This window comes from Opisthocomus hoazin, chromosome 7 (genome assembly GCF_030867145.1).
Source record: "Opisthocomus hoazin isolate bOpiHoa1 chromosome 7, bOpiHoa1.hap1, whole genome shotgun sequence".
NCBI lineage: Eukaryota > Metazoa > Chordata > Aves > Opisthocomiformes > Opisthocomidae > Opisthocomus > Opisthocomus hoazin.
Window position 1 is genome coordinate 12,445,687 of NC_134420.1, and position 21,306 is coordinate 12,466,992.

Consider the following 21,306-nt stretch of genomic DNA (forward strand, 5'->3'; position numbering starts at 1 on the left):
ATACTAAAATATAAAGGAAAAAGCCTCACAATCTTTCAAGCAGAACTTTTGTTTGATCTTCAGTTGAAAGCAATTCAACTGTTCTTTCTGATGAACTGCAAAATCCTATAGATGAATTAAATCGTGCATAGTCTTTAGGAAATGAGAAAAGAACAGTCTGAACTTCAAAACTTCCTACAGAAATTAGTACAAAACTCATCATAACCGAAAGCTAGTATTCAGGATGATTCTGTGCTCTAAATTGGCATGACTTTTGGGAAGCCCTGGAGAAATCTGTGCCACTTCAGCAAGCACTAATCAGTATCTTCAGAGTACTGCTGGGTGCAGTTATGCACCATTTTAAACAGCTCCAGAAGTCGGACAGATAAACTGCAAGTTGAGGAAGCCTTCTCTTCAGTAGCTCTTTCTTGATATAAGTGAAGTTAAAAAGATGCAATTTCAGAGCCTTAAGAACTGCAGAGCTAAAAGAAACACTGGCAACTGTCTATGCCACCTCCTATGGTGAAAACTACCTTGTTTTAAAGGAAAAAGTAAGACAGTCTGCACCAAACTGTTACAGACCACCTTTCCAAGTTTCCCACGTACTCAGTCAAGTAGGAGTAGTCTTTCCCTAAAACTTAACATTTACAGCCTACCCCAAACCTGGAAATCAAAGTGCCCTATTTTCAAAAGAAAAATCTTAAGTCATTAGCGATTACTGAAAATTTTAACCACAGCCTTCAAATAAATAAATGGCCCCATTTAGGACACTAAATTACAATTTTCTAAAATGCTAAGAGATGCAGCCCTTCTCCTCATCCTTCCTCCTCACCTCCTGAACTCCTTGAAATACCCTAGCTTAATCAGTGTTACGTTAAACCTCTTGTTTGCTGTGTTCAGCATCTTCATATTTTATCACTCTTCCAGTATTTAGAGAAGAGCAACCATTTAGTTCTTAGACATTAAGTCCCTAAAAGTAATACACTGCTTGTATTTTGTTTGAAAGAACAGAAACAAGCCATTAATACCAAGAAAACAAAAACAAATAAAAACCCAAACCAAACCAAACACCCCCAATTCTGAATCTCCATGCTCAGTGAGTAACAGAAAACCTATGAACACATTCTGATCAGAAGGATACAATTTTAACACACAACATGGTTACAGAAAGAAATGGGGAAAAAGGTTATGACATTTGAGTCTGAATTACATTAAAAGAAACAGCATACACAACAGCCGTGCAGGTTTAGCTTACTCTATGAGGACAACACCAAACCAAGTTAGACTTATTCTTGTACCCATGGCTTGTTGTTCAAAACTAACTCTGTTTCTGTGTCGCATGGCAACACTGAAATGCTTTGACATGTGTAAAAATGAAATAAATTACCACTATACTCTGAAAACCAAGGAGGATACTACACGTATAGAATGGTTAAGAGCCTTGCCTCCATAACCACTCACCGTCATCTCCTTTTCTGTTGCTGTATCTTAAAGCAAGTAAAAGGCTCCTCTGGATAAAGGCTGAGAATAGTTTTTTTTAAAATTCCACACCTACTGAGATAATTTTATGACATTCTTGTTGCAAACTATCCTTCTGTAATCCTATCAACATCACTTAAAGAAAAGGACTCCAAAGCACAACAAATAAAAACAAGTTGGGGTGACAGGTCTTTATAAAAAATACAGGGACGCCAGATCAACAAACTGTGTTTGTTAACTATCGCCTTTTAATCCAGTGTCCATGCTGCCACAATGAGTCAGGAGATTTTAATTAGATGTGTGAATACTGAAAGACAAAAAAGCAAATTTTTCCAACACTCAGTAGTTTTTAGGAGGAATATTAAGAACTGCCTGATAGCTTTAACGGTTTGACATAAAATCTCTACTCTTGTATTAACAACAACAAAAAATACACATACACACACACACAACCTAAAGCCTACAGCTCATCACTGTGATTCAGTACAGAATTTTCTTCCAAATTTCCCTTTCTTTATAAGGAGAGGAGAAAACAATGAGAATTTGAATGTATGGCAGAGAGCTGATAGGCAGAGACAAATTGCATATAATGCATCTTTTGAAATGAAGTCCCAAAATACACAAGTTAATTCTGCTACAAGGTAGTATGGAATATTTAATTTGTTATAAAACCAGGTCTTTACTATGCCAGCTTATTATCTGAGATGTTGTGCCAATCATTGCAGCCCACTCTTCCCAGGGGTCTGAGCTACAAGCTCAGATCTTCAGAACCTGCTACATTCCTTATTTATGAATTGATACACTTTGATCAGCTATGCCAGTTACTCTTTCCTCCTCCCCGTTTTTCATCTTTCATCAGTCCCTTGACAAATTTCCATTTCAGATTCAGACAAATGTATAGAGTAATTCAGGGCAATTCACTGAAGATTATTTTCTGTGTTGATTTCAGAAACAGATAAAAATCAAATAAACACCTCACCAAATTTTCCTGACAGTGCCTTCCTGCTTCAAAAAAAGCCTAACCATACTCCATATAGATTAAACTGAAAAATGCACATCCTCGCACACACTTGGGGAAAATATTCCTCATCTTTGAATAGACTAAGAGTATGTCGCAAATGACATAAGCAAATTCAATACACGCTATAAATAGATAAATTTAGCTGCACTTTTAGGTACACTTCTTAGAGTGGTAAAAGGCTCTTGTAAACAGTTGGCAGATTTTCTGTTTAATTTCCTGTTTCAGCGTTGATGGGGTTAACTACCAGCATGACTGTGGCTTTGATCAGATGGCAATCAATATTGCAATCAAAACCAGAATATATAGAATACAGAAAGTGTATGGAGTGTACCACCCAGTGTAGTCATTGCAACTTCACAGCATAATCCTCTGCATTACACATAATGGAAACAGGGCAGTTTGTAAGGCTCCAGGGATTTTTTTTTTGTGTTATTATTTTATAATACTGCAAATGCCTTGGTCAAAGAAAATAAGAAACTATGTAATTAAGTGCATTTCTGAGGCAAGGTGCTGAGGGAAATCTCTCATCTCACGACTTTCACCAGTCAGAGGTATCAACTGTGGATACTCCTGTCTCAAAGACCAGAACAGGTCTCAAAAACAGATGGGTTTTTGTGGTTGCCCTTTTCTGATTAACAGTAGTAAAAAAAGTCCAGTTTTAACTTAATCATAACAACAATCTGCTCATCTATTCCACCAGTATTCAGAGATAACGAGGTACAAACCAGATCTGAACTGTAGTTGCTTGTCTGTTGTTGGTGAGCTCAGTACATCTTCTAGTGTCCAACAGAAATTATTAACAAAAAAGTCATTTAATTTTGAGAAAAAATACTGTGGATGTCAGCTGTGAATTTTCAAGCTTCCAGCATTTTGCCACTGTTAAAAGGAAAATAGAAAAGAAAAGGAAAAAAAAGTCTCCTTTTTCTCTCCTGAAATGGGAAGACTGTTTCCTTCCCAGCTATATGTGCAAGGGGATAAGTAGGTTATAGATGTTTTGTGCTCTCTACCTCAGTGCAGCTTCTGGGACACTAGGCACTGGCCCAAGAAAAATCAAGGTGAAACCATCTCCACTTCTTATATACAGAAAGACCTTCTTACCTCCCTCATTTCCTTTTAAGTGTCATAAAATTACACAACAAAAACCCATAGCTCTGTAAGAAAACTATATCTAAACTACCATAGACACTGATACGACTGCCACAGAATATGAATGCTATTGCAATATTGACAGGGCATGACCCTCTTCATTACTTAACTTGGCAGTTTTATTATGCTGTCAGAATTTAAAGTGTGTCCATTTTCCTCTTACAGATGATGGGCCTGTCGAAATCTTCAATCAAGGCTCAGTTGTTATAGTCCTACTAGAGCTTCAGCGGCATGAGGGAGTGGAGAATTATGACACCATTCCTAAGCTGCTTTATTTTACTCTGAAGCATCATAAAAAGTCATCTAGCTCCAATTTCCATGACATAGCTATCACATAATGGGACAACCTGTGCCACACTGATTGGGGAAATCAGACAAATCAGTGGCCACTGTTGTGCTTTAGAAAGAGTAAACTTAATTCTACCATGTGCCTACATTTGTGATTGTTTTACTCGTTCACACGAAATAATCAAAACCTATTTCTATTGTACCATAAATCACAAGTGTCAGAGAGATCCAGGATATGGGGGTTGTGTGGGATCACTTCTGTCTCGCCGAGAAAATGACTGGAAAGCACTGGTGAAAAAGTAGATATTCACAATGAAAATATAGCACAAAGTTTCCATGTGACAAATTACACTGCTAGGATTCTTCCTTATTCATAACTAGACAAACCTTCTTTCACATTAAAAAAAACCAAAACACAAAAACAATACCAACACTTCTCCACCCACCCCCCCAAAAACACCCCAACCAAACAAGAAAAACCCCAATAAACTAAAGTACAGAGCCAGCTCCTTGTGGAAAAGTCAGAGTTGGAGAGCAGGCAAGACTCTAGCTGCTTATGACTGCAAGAGTTCAGCCAGCTCATAGAGAACAGTCTCTAATCTCCAAATACAAATCTGTGTATTTATCTAGTAGATTATCATCCTACACCCAAGATACCCTTTAAAATCTTTTTCAAGGTTTCATTGAGATGCTGTTAGCCCAGAAATATGTCGTGTCTAGTGAAAGCTTTCCAAGAACTGAAAATGAAATACCTATGTTTATTTAGGCAAATATTTTGATCACAGGCTGCAAGGACCTCAGCATACAACACAATTACTTGGAGAGAGGTGGGCACATCTGCTCCTGCATTAAATTGTAACAGTTATTCTTGACCTTAATGTATGAGCTACAGCTTACACCAGTTTTTGACACTGCAGTAGTAGGGAAGAAAGCATCACTGCTGCTTTTCTGGTAAAGAATCTTCTTAGTTTAAAATATATTCTTTCAGATAAGGCATTTGCTAGATTCAGGGAGCATTACATCTGTCTAGAATAGTTGGCACTGCTTATCTGCTCAATACGTAAATATTAGAAGAGGGATATGGTACAAATCCAAACAGAAGATGGCTCTCAAAAAAGTTCTTAAAGTATCAAATATATAGATAGATATAGATTTATTGGTGTATCTGCCTCTATTTTCCAATAAATAAAAATAAGATCTTAAGAATAAATGTATTTTCTGCTTATACGTAAATATATAAAACATACATAGATATGTGTGTGTGTGTGTTTGTATATACACAAAAAACCCAAACAACAGCCTTAGCTTCCTGGAGTTGTTCCAGCTATAAAAAGAAAAATTGAATTCAGAATAAGTCAATAGACCATCACTTCAGTATCTCATTTTCTTATTTGAGATGCTCCACAGAAAGTGAGTTTTCTTTCTGTCACACCCAAAGAAGTATACATTGCATTGATTTGGAAGTATACACATTGCATTGGAATGTGTCCCTCAGGCTGACTAGATGTACTAATGCCCAGTGGTTAACATTCTCAGCAAATACAACCCTAAGAAAAGAATCTGCAATAGTATAACCACATTTCTATCCAAACTTCTTCCAAATGTTACTAGCTTGCTTCACTGAAGTCTCATGCCAGTGGTTAATTCTAAATTGTCTTAAATCAGTAAAAAGGAATATTGGTACAATATTGCCCTAATTTGGCTAGAGATTTTCTTTGAATTGTTCATTAAAATGAGGAGTTCTAGCTGCATGGCTCCTCTCCATTAAACTACCTAATCTTCTTAAGAAAGCAAGCCACAACTCTGATTTCTGAGAAAAGAGAAATAAAGAAGGTAACTCCTGAGCCTAAATGGTTGACAAAGCAGAACAGCTGATACAAAAGTGAGCTGCTGATCCAGAGAAAAGAAACGAAAGCCATTTCTTGCTGCAGTGAAGTGGGACAGCTTTCCAAGAGAAACATGTTGGCATTAGAAAGCTGAAAATACACCTTCGATCCAGTACATAGATCAAGGTACGATTTTTGGTTTATAATGTGTGGTGTTACAAGAAAAATAAAGATTATGGGCAATGCCAAAGTTTATATACTGTCTGAAGTATGTATTCTGCACGTACAGAAATTAAGTCAGACTGCAGAATCCACATACTGTTCTGAATAGACCTGTACTAAGTTTGCACCTAGCTCAACATTTTTTGTTGTTTGGCCTCATTTTTAGCCTTGCTGGATATGAAATCTACTACTCCATTAAAATGAACAAATAAAAACCTTGAATATAGACCAAACTATTCACTTGAGTACAAATCTCTGGACTCAGATTCTAATATAGCTTAGAAGCAACGTACTCAGAAAACTCAGCAATATTCACAAAATACAGTCTTTTCCAAAATGTCTATGTAGTCACTATCAGCATGGATATGGTAATGTATAGGAATACTTATTTTAATAAATCCAACAAACATGGTTCATGTTTTACAAAGCCAATTTCTCATATCCTGTTAAGTCGTGCAGTGGCAGGATATAATTTCTGCCATATCAAGGTGTAAATCATATTTTAGTGTATTTATTGAAATTGATCCTGTGCTTCAGAAAAAAACAGTCCTTTGCAATATATGTAAGTCAGATTTCTCCTCTGATACTTCCCACCATAGCTGTTTCTCTCTTTTTAATTTTTAAAGTATTTAGACAATCCTACAGTTGTAAGATATCATCACAGGGTATCTAAACAATTCTTTTTCATATTAAAACTAGAAATTACATCAGTATAGGGAGTCAAGCTAAAAGCATCTCCAGAATATTTTCTAATGTCTCATCATGACTTTAAAAACAAAAAACAAAAAAAGCAAAACCATAATAAAACAAAAGAAACCACACCTAAGCCATACACTGGCATGTAAACCAAGGCTTCAAAGCTGTAAAAACAGAACAGACACCAAGCTGCTTTCCCAAGCTGTAACTGACAGCCAGCTTAGCAGGAGGCTGTGTTCTACTGGAACATGACAAAACACACAACTTGTTTAAACTTTGCTGTTACTGATACAACTCCACGTCACAAAGCTGAGGATTTCCAGAGGGACCTGCCACTGGATGTGTCTTACACCACTGAGATCACAGAGTGAAAACAGCAATTTCCTCCTGAAATAGCTTGGAATACTAATATCTTCAAACAAAATTGTGTTGTTTTTGTTGTGGGGAATTTTGTAGGTTTTGGTTGGTTGGATTTTGATTTTTTTTTTTTGGTAATGTTTCAGGAATTTTTGACTCTTGCAGTAAGCCTGTGAGTAAACAAAACCAAGACCCCAGCTTGCTAACCAATTAGCTTAATAAACCAAACACTGCAGTTGCTTTTGTCTATTGTATGCTGCCATACTAAAAATATCTGCCCATGAAAGTGCTAAAATCTGTTATTTCTTTAAACAAGAGTAAGAAGGATAAAGATGTGTAAAAGAAATCTCTAGAAATGCCTAAAGTTCACAAAGTCAACTGATTCATTCCAAAATAGGCCACTGATGACTACAGGAAGAACACTGCTTCCCAGTTGTCGGTTGTTGACTACTTCACTAGTAATACATGAAGTGCAAAATGCTATCACAGCAGAGGATTAGATGCAGGAAGAACAGCATGAACATACCAAATTCAAACTCTATCACTGGATATGATTGCATGTCTTTAAAGAATCTGGGAGATTTGCTATTCAGATAGGATATGAACCAAAACTCACTAAAAGCAGTTGAGATCGGGACACTTACTTTTATTGAGTTGATAATGCTTCCAGTGAAGAAAAACAAAACACTGCAATTGACAGCTATGTTTAACTAGAAGGAAACGTTCACTAGCCAGGATGAAAACAATGTGTATTTTAACAATTTATAAACAGGACGTTAATCATCTCACCTAGCTTTCTACCTGCGCTTTTAGAGAGGAACCCATCCACTTTATTTTAGAAGCACACCTTAGAGTGAAGCAAGTTACCCTTTCCAGTCAATTAGAGTGAAGTAGACATAGCAAGGGAGTTAAGAAAACAAGTTAAGTGACTACATGTGAACCAATGAACACCATTCACGAGGACTTTGCAGTAGCCCATAGCTCAAGAATAGCTTTTCCTTAATTAACTCTGCATAGTGCAAAAAAAGACCAGATATGAAAGACAACAATATAATCTGTCCAGAGTTTCACCCTAAAAACTAAAGAAGTAATGGATCTGTTTCATTGACAGTTTAATTTTCCTCTCTTTCAGCCCAAGGAAATAATTTAAATCTCCCAGATCACATCTAGGGCAGCTTTTTGACCTTGCATACTTTTGGAAATAGAAAACAAAACTAAATTAGTCACTATCACATGCAAGAGAGCTATTCAAATCAGTATAAGTTAAGTCTGATGCATTCCAAATAAAGTAACATCACCCCAAAAATCACAATAGTGATCTCCACTACGTAAACAGAGACTTCACAAATTAAGCTATTTCCCAGAACACGCTGAGCATACGCATGGATGCCTCTTGTCAGTGCCTTACACAGGCCCTGAGTTCTGGAGACCAGATGTATCATTAATTAACCCAATTTCTCACATAAGCTGAATAGACAAGGGTTCCAAGAAATCAGTTCCACGTACTGATCCATCACTGTGACAGCTGGGCCCAACAACTTTGCAGTTATAGGTAGGGGACCCTGGGACAAAAGACACTGCTGGAGAAGAAAAGGGAGTCTAATTCCAGTTATATGCCAATGTTAAGAGAGGATAACTTCATTCTGCAGGGAGTTATTCACTTAGCTCAATGCAGATATCAATACAATTAGCCTAAATTTTGCCACCACAGCTCAAAAATGTATTTGAACTAATGTAACATTTTAGGAGTGGTTTTTAGTTTTTTAATTCTATTTGTTAAGTACAAAAATGCTGACATTGTTCATCCTCCAATTTCAGGGCACATCAAAATGAAAGGTTGTCTACATGGCAACAGCATTTTCTTGCCCCTCTCAGGATTTCCGCGTGTCCAGCTGACCCTGCTTTCACTTTACTGAATTGCAGTTCTGAAGCACCTCGGAGTAAGCTGACATACATGTAAATCCTTACTCTTCAACTATATCTCTGTCCAGTCAGCTACTTCCCACCGGGGATTAAGACCTTGTGAACAAAAAGATGCTCTGACATACAAAAGGTATGTGCTTTGTATTGTACAGAGGGTGAAGGTCTCCACAGAGCAAATCACAAACTAAATTTTTGTAAGACATAGGGGACAAAAATTCAATTTTTGCCTTTTTTCTTTTTTTAGCAGCATGCTCTTCCCCAACATTAGCATAATACTCCGGCAAACTTACACTATATTATATATAAACACACAAACTTACATATATGTAGTGGAACCATGTTGTTTTCATGATCCTGACAACTTTAACAGAACTGAATCTTAACAAAGAAATATTCCACATCTGACACAGGATTTTCCTCTCCTAGTATTTCTACTAAAACACTTTCAAGTTAGAGAAGAACATGCTCATGTTGAGCTACATATAATTTTCAACTGTTGCCTTCATTCATTTGAATTCCCACTACATTTGATTTTAAGTGCATATTACTTCCAATCAAGCTTCTAAGTATAGGTATCAAATGTTCTTATAGAATATTCAAAGTGCTATACGGAAGCAGTTTATTTCCATTTATTTAAATGCAGTAAGGTCATTCCAGTATTTTTTGGTTGCTGTTAAATATGCAGAATAGCAACCTGTTCAGAAATGCCACGCAGGGTAGTCAGAGAAAGGATACTGACAAACTTGGGAAATACCAGTCTACTAAACCGAGAAAACTAAAATAATATTTAGCACTTATTTTAATGTAAATAATGTTTCACAAGGATAACAACTATGCTCATTTCAGAGACTGAGAAAGCTGTCACACAGACGGTACAACCAATAGGAGAGGAAGTAGAGCACAGCTCATCAGACAGCACATCTTTGCATATCCTCCATAGTTTTACACCAAAGGACCTGAGCACATCTGACATATGCAGTATATTAACTCCTAGCTCCCGTCACACTGCTCATCAAATTAGTGAGCACATACCAATGCATGAGTCCATAATCTTCCTTCCCTAGAACTACTGTCTTCTCATTCTAACTTTTGCAGCTAATTGGACCACACCAACTCTGTGGTTCAGATTAATAAAAAAAATGCAGACTCCAAATGCTTCCCACAGTATTTACAGTCCATTTTTCTTAGGTCTGATTGGTATCATGATGTGTATTTAATTACGTTTTCTTGCTAGACTTATAAAACACGAAATTAAGAAAGAACGGATAGATCACATCTGTGCTTGTGAAAATGCACTTAGCAACAATCTATCTCTGTATAGTTATCAATAATAAACACTCAGTTACATATCATTACTGAAGCTATAACAGAGATGGATCAGAAGAACCTTCATGTCACACCTGGAAGGGAGATAAGACTATAACAAGCTTTTTGATCCATGTGGTTTTGCCCCACATTTTTATATATTTCATGTCCTCATCCTGACTTGACTACTATGCTGCTACTTTGATAACAAGTGCTATATTTAGCAAGTACAGTATGACTATACGATGCAATCTTGACGTTCTTTTAAAATGAGCATCGGGGCGGGGGGAAATTGTAAAGGCCTTTCAGTCAGTCTCATAGTTGCATTTTTCACACATTCTGAATGCCTTGCTTTTTAAAAAAAACAAACCCTAAACTAAACAAAGTCCAAAATAACGCACAAAACAAGCTCCAGAACTAATCTAATCTTCACTTCTTCCACTTTAACCTACAGGCTGAGCATTTGTTTTCTCAGAGCTCATTCCACATCAGCTTCTACTGTCTTTGACTACATACACTGAATTGGACTTCAAAAAATTCTATCTAATCATTAGCAAAAGCAGAAAAAAAAAAATACCAACACTACTAAATCAAGAATAATATTGCAATTCAAGAATAAAAAATTGTTTGGCTGCGGTCGGCAACAAAAGCGTCACGCAGCCGCCCCTCTCCCTGCCAGGGTGCGGAGGAGAATGGAAAGAAACAGGCAGAAACTGGTGGGTCGGGATAAGGGCAGTTTAACAGAACAGCAAACAGAGGGAACAGGAACAACAACGATACAGATAAGCGGAATACACAAAACAAAACAGACCGCACGACAGAGCCGCTCTCCACGACCCACCGCCGCAGCGCACTCCCAAGCCGCGAGTGAGTTCCGCCACCCAGCTCCCCCCCAGCCAGAACCAAGCATGGCGGCACATGGTATAGAATACCCAGCTCTGTTTGGCCAGGTTGGGTCAGCCTGCCCGGCTGTGCCCCTTCCTGGAGTTCGGTGAAAATTAACCCTGTCCTGGCCAAACCCAGGACATTATCCACCCCGTATTCCATACCATCTACGTCATGCCCAGGTCCCCCATTGTCCAGCTGATCACCACCACTTCTCCTGTCTCCAGGTATCATTCCCTTAGTCTATGGATCATCACTCTAAAGTGTCCGTTGAGTTCATTTAATCCATGACTTCGGGCTCCATCTGTCGTAATGGTCTTCCGTGGCAGGAGAGGTCATGTGTGGTGATGGGTGGTCAATTGTTGCATCCGGAGCTCACAGCTGATGTATCTGGTGCAGCCCGTGCCCACAGTCTGCAGGTTGGAGATGTTGATCTTGATGAAGTTGCTGGGTGCCAGTTGTTGAAAACCAGGTCCAGTTACGTCATCGCTGTGCTCTGCTAGGTTTTAATGAAAAAGTCCATCCTTCTTTAATCTGGACGATTCTTACTATGCTACTACTGGTATAACATATAACAATTATAACAGTGATAACAGACAGTGACAGGGTTATTTAACAAGTAACTTTATACAATTTATTTATGGACTATTCTTCCCCAAAATCAAATCCCCATGAGGTACACATCGGACTTCCCCATCCTTCCGCATTACCCACCAGGTACACCCAGGTCCTTGAGCAAAAGCAATCCCGCGGACGGGCTTGCCTTTGCCCGAGGCAGGACTAACCCAAACTGTCTTCCCTAACATGTTCCGCATGTGCACTACAGGGACTTTATCCCCTTCTACAGGGCACTGAGGTTTTGACTGGGCAGGACCAGCCTGGTTGGTGGATCCCCTGGTGTTAACCAACCAGGTGGCCTTTGCTAAATGAGTATCCCAGTTTTTGACAGTCCCACCCGCCATTGCTCTCAAAGTGGTTTTAGCAGCCCATTGTACTGTTCAGTCTTCCCAGAGGCTGGTGCATGGTAGGGAATGTGATACACCCACTCGATACCATGTTCTTTGGCCCAGGTGTCTATGAGGCTGTTAGGAAAATGAGTCCCGTTGTCCAACTCGATTCTTTCGGGGGTGCCATGTCGCCACAGGACTTGTTTTTCAAGGCCCAGGATGGTATTCCGGGCAGTGGCATGGGGCAAAGGGTAGGTTTTCAGCCATCCGGTGGTGGCCTCCACCATTGTGAGCACATAGCGCTTGCCTTGGCGGGTTTGTGGCAGTGTGATGTAGTCAATCTGCCAAGCCTCCCTGTATTTATATTTTAGCCATCGTCCTCCATACCACTGAGGCTTTACCTGCTTGGCTTGCTTGATTGCAGCACATGTTCAACATTCATGGATAACGTGTGCGATGGTGTCCATGGTCAAATCCACCCCTTGGTCACGAGCCCATCTGTATGTCGCATCTCTTCCTTGATGGCCTGAGGTGTCATGGGCCCACCAACCTATAAACAGTTCACCCTTATGTTGCCAGTCCAGATCCACCTGAGCCAGTCAATCTTAGCAGCCTGATCCACCTGGTGGTTGTTTTGATGTTCTTCAGTGGCCCGACTCTTAGGGATGCGGGCATCCACGTGACGGACTTTTACAACCAACTGCTCCAGCCGGGCAGCAATATCTTGCCACAATGGGGCAGCACAGATAGGTTTGCCTCTGTGCTGCCAGTTGTTGTTCTTCCATTGCTGCAGTCACCCCCACAAGGCATTGGCCACCATGCAGGAGTCAGTGTAAAGATAGAGCACTGGCCACTTCTCTCGACTGGCAATGTATAAAGCCAGCTGGATTGCTTTCACCTCTGCAAACTGGCTGGACTCACCTTCTCCCTCTGCAGATTCCACAGCTTGTCGTGTAGGGCTCCATACAGCAGACTTCCACTTCACTGCTTCCCCACAATGCGACAGGACCCATCCGTGAACAGGGCATACTGTTTCTTATCTTCTGGCAGCTGGTTATACAGCGGGGCCTCTTCAGCACGTGTCACCTCCTCCTCTGGCAATGCTCCAAAATCTTTGCCTTCTGGCCAGTCCATGATTACCTCCAGAATTCCTGGGCGACTGGGGTTTCCCATTAGGGCGCGCTGGGTGATCAGCGCAACCCACTTACTCCACGTAGCATCAGTGGCATGACGCATAGAGGGGACCCTCTCTTTAAACATCCAGCCCAGGACGGGCAATCATAGTGCTAGGAGGAGCTGTGCTTCAGTGCCGACCACTTCTGAAGCAGCTTGAACGCCTTCATGTGCTGCCAGAATCTCTTTTTCAGTGCGAGTATAACGGGCCTCGGATCCTTTGTATCCCCGGCTCCAAAACCCCAGGGGTCGACCTCGAGTCTCCCCTGGTGCTTTCTGCCAGAGACTCCAGGTTGTGCCATTCTCCCCAGCTGTGGTGTAAAGCACGTTTTTAACATCTTGCCCTGACCGGACTGGACCAAGGGCTATGGCATGAACTATCTGAAAGATCATGACTGAATGGGATTTTATGTAAGTGCATGACACGGCAAAGTTTAGAGATTAAGTGAGAAAAATTTATGCTGTCTTTGCAAATACCAACATACATTTAACCGAACTCAGAAAATAACAAAGAAAACAAAATTGTTTATACTTAGATTCTAAAAGACATGTGGTTTTAGAGGTGTTATGAAGTAGTCATAAGTACTATTTTCCTGTGGTATTCTTGACAACTGCAAAAAAGAACAGTCATTCATTCAATATACTTATTTCCTCTTTCTGTACGTCAGGAGAGCTGCAGATTTCACAGACCAGTTCTTCCTAGTCGGGACATTAGGGCATTATCAGTGATAAGTAGTTTACAGGGGTCAATCTACAGCTGCTCAAAAGCATTCAAGGACATTTTCTCTAGCCTCCCATCGCACAAATATACACATTCAAATAAAATTTCTTCAGAAGAACCTTAATGTTTCTAGAAGCTCTGATTTAAAGAAAAATATTATACACAAAGTATTTCAGATTTAGAATAGCATTTCTAGACAAAATGAGATCAAAGAACCAGTTATCTATGAAGACTCAAAGTTATGTTTGACACAGAATTCCGAAAGCCTTGGTTTTGTTCTAAGGCACCTTCAAATATTTGATGAAATAGATGTGCCGACCTCACTTGAGTCTTGCTTAACAATTTAGATCTATTTGGTAGGCTTACACCTTTGCAGAAACAGGCTCCAAAGAGAAAAGCCTCGAGTTTAACACTATCTTCAGCAGTTTTTACTTTTACTCACTTTTTACTCACTTATCACTGCTGATAGCGAGAGCGTCATTTGCTCCCCTAAATATACTGTCAAATTCAGAACAGCAGCAGACCACTTGAACTGGCTGTAGCCAACATAAAAAATTAAAACCCCTGTGGCAGCACTAAAATCTAAGTCCATCACATCTAGACGTCATTGGGAAACTAATAAGCCAGAGCTTTCAACCCATTCACTTTCAGTAAAATTCAGTCTACACTTTTTAAAGTGACTGAGACACTATACTATAAGCATTATTTAGAAACTAGTGAAAAAAAAGACCATGGGGAGAGATGAAGCAGCTTCCCCTACCCCTTCCTTTTTATGTTCTCACATCAGAAAAAAACAATCTCCTAGCAGTTTGGAGCAAAAACTCTGTTGTTGTTGCTTTTGCAGTTTTCTGGCAATCTCTCAGTGGGAAAGTGAACAAAGTCAGGTCTCAGTATCTACACTGTCAATCAAACAGAATCACAGAATGGTAGGGGTTGGAAGGGACCTCTGTGGGTCATCTAGTCCAACCCCCCTGCCGAAACAGGGTCACCTACAGCAGGCTGCACAGGACCTTGTCCAGGCGGGTCTTGAATATCTCCAGAGAAGGAGACTCCACCACCTCCCTGGGCAGCCTGTTCCAGTGCTCCGTCACCCTCAGAGGGAAGAAGTTCTTCCTCATGTTCAGACGGAACTTCCTGTGCCTCAGTTTGTGCCCATTGCTCCTTGTCCTGTCGCTGGGCACCACTGAAAAAAGCTTGGCCCCATCCTCCTGACACCCACCCTTGAGATATTTATAAGCATTTATTAGGTCCCCTCGCAGCCTTTTCTTCAGGCTGAACAAGCCCAGCTCCCTCAGCCTCTCCTCGTAGGGGAGATGTTCCAGTCCCCTCATCATCCTTGTAGCCCTCCGCTGGACTCTCTCCAGTAGCTCTTCATCTTTCTTGAACTGAAAAGAAAGACAATTACCTTAACTTCTTCCTCTGTGCTTAATTACTCTTTGCACATTCTGACAAGGGGTTAAAATGGGCTGGCTTGTACTAATGGCCTCACAATCCTCAGCTCTTTGAGACGGAAGTTGCTAAACAGCTCTAGTAAAGCTCAGGAAAGAAAAGCATTCTTTTAAAAAATGAAAGCACATTCACTTGAAGTTTGAAAGCATGTTCTACTCCTTAAATGCCAGTCCTAAATGAAAGATGACATTGGAAAGCTAAAGGCACTGAATGCATGTATTTAATTAAGGCTACCTCGATCTTCAAGTAACAGGAGAGTGGCATTTTCATTACATGTCTCATGTAAAATTAATCTTTAGTCAGTGGCATCTAAAAGCATCCTAATAACTACAGCCCATTTACAAATTCTGATCTGTTTATAGAAGTTTCTGTGATGTATAGAATTTTAAAAGATTACAAGTCCATCCTTTTACCAGCAATAGGTCTCACCAGCTGATGAGTTTATTTCAAGATTGCTGCCAGAGTGAATAAGTCACCAACTTCTCTCATGGAACATATTTTTCCCTATTTCATTTCCTATTTGTATCGCTTCTTCCAAACCATGTTTTTCAGACCAAAAATATATGGCTTATTTTCTGTGAATGGACAGTACAAACCATAATATGCTCCAGACATTAACAAGACAGACTGATAACGTCAGCCAATGGTACTGCCTGATACCCATCAGATGGACAGATGTCAAAGTTATCCAATTTCCGTCTGTTGGATCACGCACATGGAAAAAATAAAAAAACCCAAACCAACACACTTTCATGCTGACTGTAAAATTCATCAGAAAGTATTTGTCCAGTCTAATGCTGAAGAAAACTCAGATATGAGATACTACTGTTAATCAAAGCACTGACAAACATAAACTTCCTAAAACTGAAACCAATGAGACTAAAGCACCTAAGCAATGAAATAGTTTGGTAAAGTAAAAGAATGTAATTGCTTCCAGGATTATTTTAGCTTCACTATGTTTGCAACTAAACACAAGCATTACTGTTTGAAGAGTCAATAGACACTTCAAAAGTCAAGAGTCAATTTGGCAACTAAATTACGTAAGAGAACCAACTATTGGAGGATTACTAAGCATATTTTATTCATTAGAGTTCATATTTATGAAAGAGCAAGGAGAAGCTTAGACCCTTGCCACTGTGGGAATCGGCTGGGCCACGGGCGGCCTTGGCGATCTTGATGGAATAGAGCCATATCTATGAGCTAATTATTTTGTGCACCTGTGGTTGAAAAACAGGAGGAAAAGAATGAAGAAACAGCATGAGAAAATCCAACTCTGATAATCGTGAAGGCCGTGTGAATGGACACATGATGACCAATCAGAAGAACAAAGGAGCTAAATGCCAAAAGACCCTCACCAATGAGACTCTGGGGGTGGGGGTCAAGGGATTATACAAATGTTATGATTAACCAATAAACTGCCTCTGCTTTGCTTTTGCTTGCTTTGTGACTGCCATGACTTATTGTGGTGTGCTGCCACAGCCACCATTTCAAAAAACCTTTAAAACCTTCTAATATAAAATTAAATTAAAAGAAAAGAAAAATATAAGCTCCTTAGTAGTCTGTAACACAAGAATATGAGTACAAAATTAAAGCAGTATGTCTTGTCTGTGTAAGACTTTGTGTGGTATCTGCACACATTAACCAAAATATTTTAAGCTATGCTCTAAACAGTGGCCTACAAACGATTATTTCTTTCAGAAATAATCGAGATGCTGTTCTGCATGATGAAGAGTCTGACTCAATGAATTAAAAGAAAGGGATACCATTGAGTCATTGGGCTGTTATGTCTCTATCTGAAATAATTTTTTAATCACTTCAGATAACTCGGTAACAAAAGAATAAGGATTTCAAAGGAAAAAGGAAGACATTGCTTCAGAAATGCAAGTTTTCTTTTTACACAGATTCCCTAGAAGTACAAAACACAAGGACATACATGAGGGAAAAAAGTTACATAGATGTCAAATTTTGTAAGCAGAAAATATATAAAAATAGAGTGCTTCACAAATATTTCCACTACACAACTGTAGTTCTTTAAGCATAGATCAACTACTACTACTTATACTTTTCACTAAAAAATATTTCACTAATTTGTCTGGCTGTACAGGGCTATAATTCTTGTCATCTTTAGTGTAACCACGTCGCTTTTGTTACTCATTTGAGCTTTTAAGTATTCTAGGGAAATGCATGCCACTTAATCTGTGGACATCTTTGATTTAGCGAGACAGTCAGCACTATCACATACTGGGGCATGGGAATGAAGAGAGAGCAACCAACCTGTTCTTCCTGACACCTGCTTTGTCAGTCTTCCATTAGTCTGCCTTCCCTGCACAGTAATACCTACCCTTATTCACTGACATTTTACATACTTTCAATAGAGAACTACCTCAATAATCTGCTACTGTTCTGAAAAGAATGCGAGAACTGCAAATGGTCATTTATTGATTTTAGCACTGAAAATATTCCACCTAAGATTTTAACTTCAAGCCCATCTTATAATTACCCCTCCAAACATTAGAAATATTCTAAATCAAAATTAATGCTAGACAGTTAGAACTGAGTAGCAAAGATACACAGGAAGTCTGATTCACTTTTTTTTTTCTCCCATGTGGAATTTTTTACAAAGAGGTCCATTTTTCTAATAAGCTGAAGTACAGATGTTATACTTGTAACTGTTTCCAGACCACTTCACTTCTCCCCTGTGGTAAGCCAACAATCTTCTTTTTCCCCAATACTTCTGTCCCTCACTTTTTTCCTTCCCCAAAAGATCACCGCTTGCCCCCACAAAAAACCCAAAACAAACAAACAAACAAACAAGAGGGAGAGAAGAAACATTCTTAGTTCAAAGGTCAAGAGTAGGAATATCAAAAGAGGAATTCTTGTCCTCCAAAACTCAGAAATACAGGCCACTGGAGCTTTTTTATTTGCCACCTGGAACACTGGGAGGAAAATTCATGGAATGCACAGGATCTGCCTTGCTAAAACCCAGGAAAGTAAGGTGGCAACTAGCTAACCCGTCCATAGCTTGCTGGAGGACCATTACAAGGATGCACAGTTGCAATTCTTCTTTCAAGTGTACCATACTGCTGGTGTGAAAGAGTAAGATCAGTCATTAAAGGAGATGTTATAGAAAGCTTTGTAATTTCAGCAGTACAACAGACATTAAATTTATTCAGTAATACGGACCTTTAGCTTAGAAGTGTGTCAGAGTGAAAGAAGTAGCTGAAGGAATAGCGGCTAAAGATTTTTAAGTCTTTCCACTCTAAGCTAACAATTTACTAGCACTTTAAGCTAACACTTTACTAGCAGAGGTGGGTCCTTCTAAGATTATGGTGGCATCTACATCATGATAATCCAATATCTCTGCAGCATAAGCAGTAGATTAAAAAGGAAGTACATGGAAGTCATTCTGTCAAAATACCCAGGGCTCCGCTTCTTATCTGAACCACTCACTAAATTCATGAGTCTAGAGTGTTTTTCCCTTCTTTATCAATGAGTCGTGTCAGCTTACTTTGGATTGCAGACTCTAAGAGACAAGAATAATATCTTTTATCATTCTTGCAAGCTCCATACTCTTATACTATTCATCCTTTTTATACTATTACTCATAAAATTTTATAACTGCATGACTTACAGGAGAGAAAGATCTGACCTTCCCTGAGGTTCAGGGGAATTTGGCACTGAATGCTCATTTCTCCATTGAAACAAGCTATTCTCCAAATTTAGATCCAGAGCTTAATTTAGCTAGAAGATACACTTTTTGTTAAGAGTTCTTGGGTAGCTCTTTCATTGCCACTTACTGATATTAACTGGTGCATTTCATCCAACTGTTTCATAGCTTCCAGCCTGCATACATAAATAGATATTTGCTGAGATACACAAGAATGGAGGTGCCTCGATTCTGTGAGTCAGAGGTCTAATGAGCTATGTCAAAAATACACTTCTTTTGAGAGACTTTTCTATTTCTCCAGGAGTACCACAGCAGATAAAACACAGTACTTTTTCCATATTCCCTTCATAGCTTTGAATAGATCAGTTTTTTCCTTACTCTTCTAGGAGGACTAATCTCATTTCCTCGTCTATATTAATTCCTATTACTTCTCTATTACTGCGCTACTGCAGAACTATTTCCATCTGCAGTTACATACCATGGCTAATGGCATTCATTATGCTCTACTATATAGAACTTCTGAAGAAATACCTAGAAGTTTAATTGATATATCAATATTTCTTCTTCTGAGATTTTATTTCCCCCATTTAAAGACTTAATCCTCTTCACAGCAACACAACTCAGACTTTGATGGCAGAAAGGGCCTAAGTAGCTGTTCTGCTAGACAGGATATAGACTACAGAGTTTTTCCAGATGATTCTCATATCCAATCCATACTTTTAGGCAAAAGCATGTCTTCCAGAAAATCGCATTTTTCTAATGCTTAAGAAAAAAAAATCACAATGCCAATCTGCAATGAGTTACTGACTTGCAAGAGCTCAAAACAGTCACTTTCTGCCTTCCTACTTCACCCATTTCACTTGAAAACCAAGCAAAAAATATATCCATCAAGGGAAGCAGATTTTGCATCCAAATTATTTTTCCAGCCACATAAAAAGACAAATCAAGAATTTAAAAGAAATTGAGTCAGCGTATTTTCCAAGCAGTCTGCTTGAGCTCTGGTCTGCAGATTTATATAACTACTTACTTTCATATACAAGGATAATGAGAAATCCTGTAAAGGAAGTCTCTTGTAAATATTCCAGACAAAAATCCCAGATATCATTGTCCAGGGAAAGAAAACTGAAGTCATGTGAGATATAATTATTGACGTTTTCTTGCAACTACAGAAAGAACTGTAACTTACATTCAATAAAGTGAGTTTTGCAATGTCTTTTAAGCAGTGCATAAACTGTAATACTTCCAACAGTGAGAGCCACTCCAGTGATTTGCCATATGCTTTCTTTTAGAAAATACATTCCAGGTTTAGTAGAAATGTTTTGCGTTCACAAGGAAATTTATAAAGCTTTCAGCCCAGAAATTAATATTTTATTTTTAACTTGAAGTGAGATCCCTTATGGTGTCTATCTCAGCAAGGCTTTGAAAGACTTGCCTGAGATAACAATGAATCAAAAAGGACACCAGTATCATCTGACATTGGAGGAGTGGATTTTTTTTTTAATCCTAAAGGATTTGTGAACCTGAAAGAGTGCTTATGGTTCTTATGCTGATTCAGCTAATGACATTGCTCAGAGTTTGTTTTAATTGTTACCATTTAATATGAGTTAATACTGAATTTTTTTTTAAATAAACACATTCACTATCAGAACATAATACAGTTTCTGATTCAAAAAGGGGAAAAAAAGATATGAAGTGAAGAAGTAGACTTCCAAACTGGAGCACACGAACCTTTCTTTGTTGCCCAGCTTTTAAAATGACATCACTTAGATTTAACAATTTTACATGCAAAATATCCGTACCAAAACAAGAGGCAGTAGAAAAATTCGATACACTTATTAATAAATTTTTCCTTGAGTTTTACAAAATCTGAGAAGATTGTACAAGACCACCAAGATTGGAATTTTACATCTGTTCTTTGTATTCTACACTCTACTTTGGCAGCAATTGTAGGCTGAACCCTGCATTTCTTCGTGAGGCAAAACTTCTCCACAGAAACTGGCAGACAAACAAGTGTGTCTCACAGCTGTTCAGCATTATAGTTAAGAAATGGAATTGTGCCTTAAATAATACAAGGGCATCTCTCCGAGAATTCATGTACTACTCAGTGTGGAATACTGCTGTCATCTCATGATCATATTACAGGATTCATGTGTCTTAACTTTTCTGCATTAAAAAAGACATTTTCCCATGCCAAAGTTACATGAAATGATAGTTTAGGACGC

The 21,306-nt window shown here is 38.9% G+C and overlaps 1 protein-coding gene across 5 annotated transcripts in view; it reads left to right on the forward strand.

Annotated features, from left to right (window-relative positions):
• The window catches only part of GALNT18 (polypeptide N-acetylgalactosaminyltransferase 18), a 321,219-nt gene that overhangs the window by 288,560 nt on the left and 11,353 nt on the right, over positions 1–21,306 (forward strand). The window contains exon 13 of one of the 5 annotated variants that reach the window (XR_012764669.1): positions 3,791–5,148. The exons of 2 other annotated variants lie outside the window; for them this stretch is intronic. Coding sequence is in view for 2 of the 3 variants with exons in the window: in XM_075427480.1 (XP_075283595.1) it covers positions 3,791–3,835 (45 nt within the window). In the remaining variant the exon portion in view is untranslated. Of the gene's footprint in view, positions 1–3,790; positions 5,149–21,306 lie in introns of those variants that run through there. 2 more of the 5 variants (XM_075427480.1, XM_075427472.1) reach the window with 2 other exon arrangements.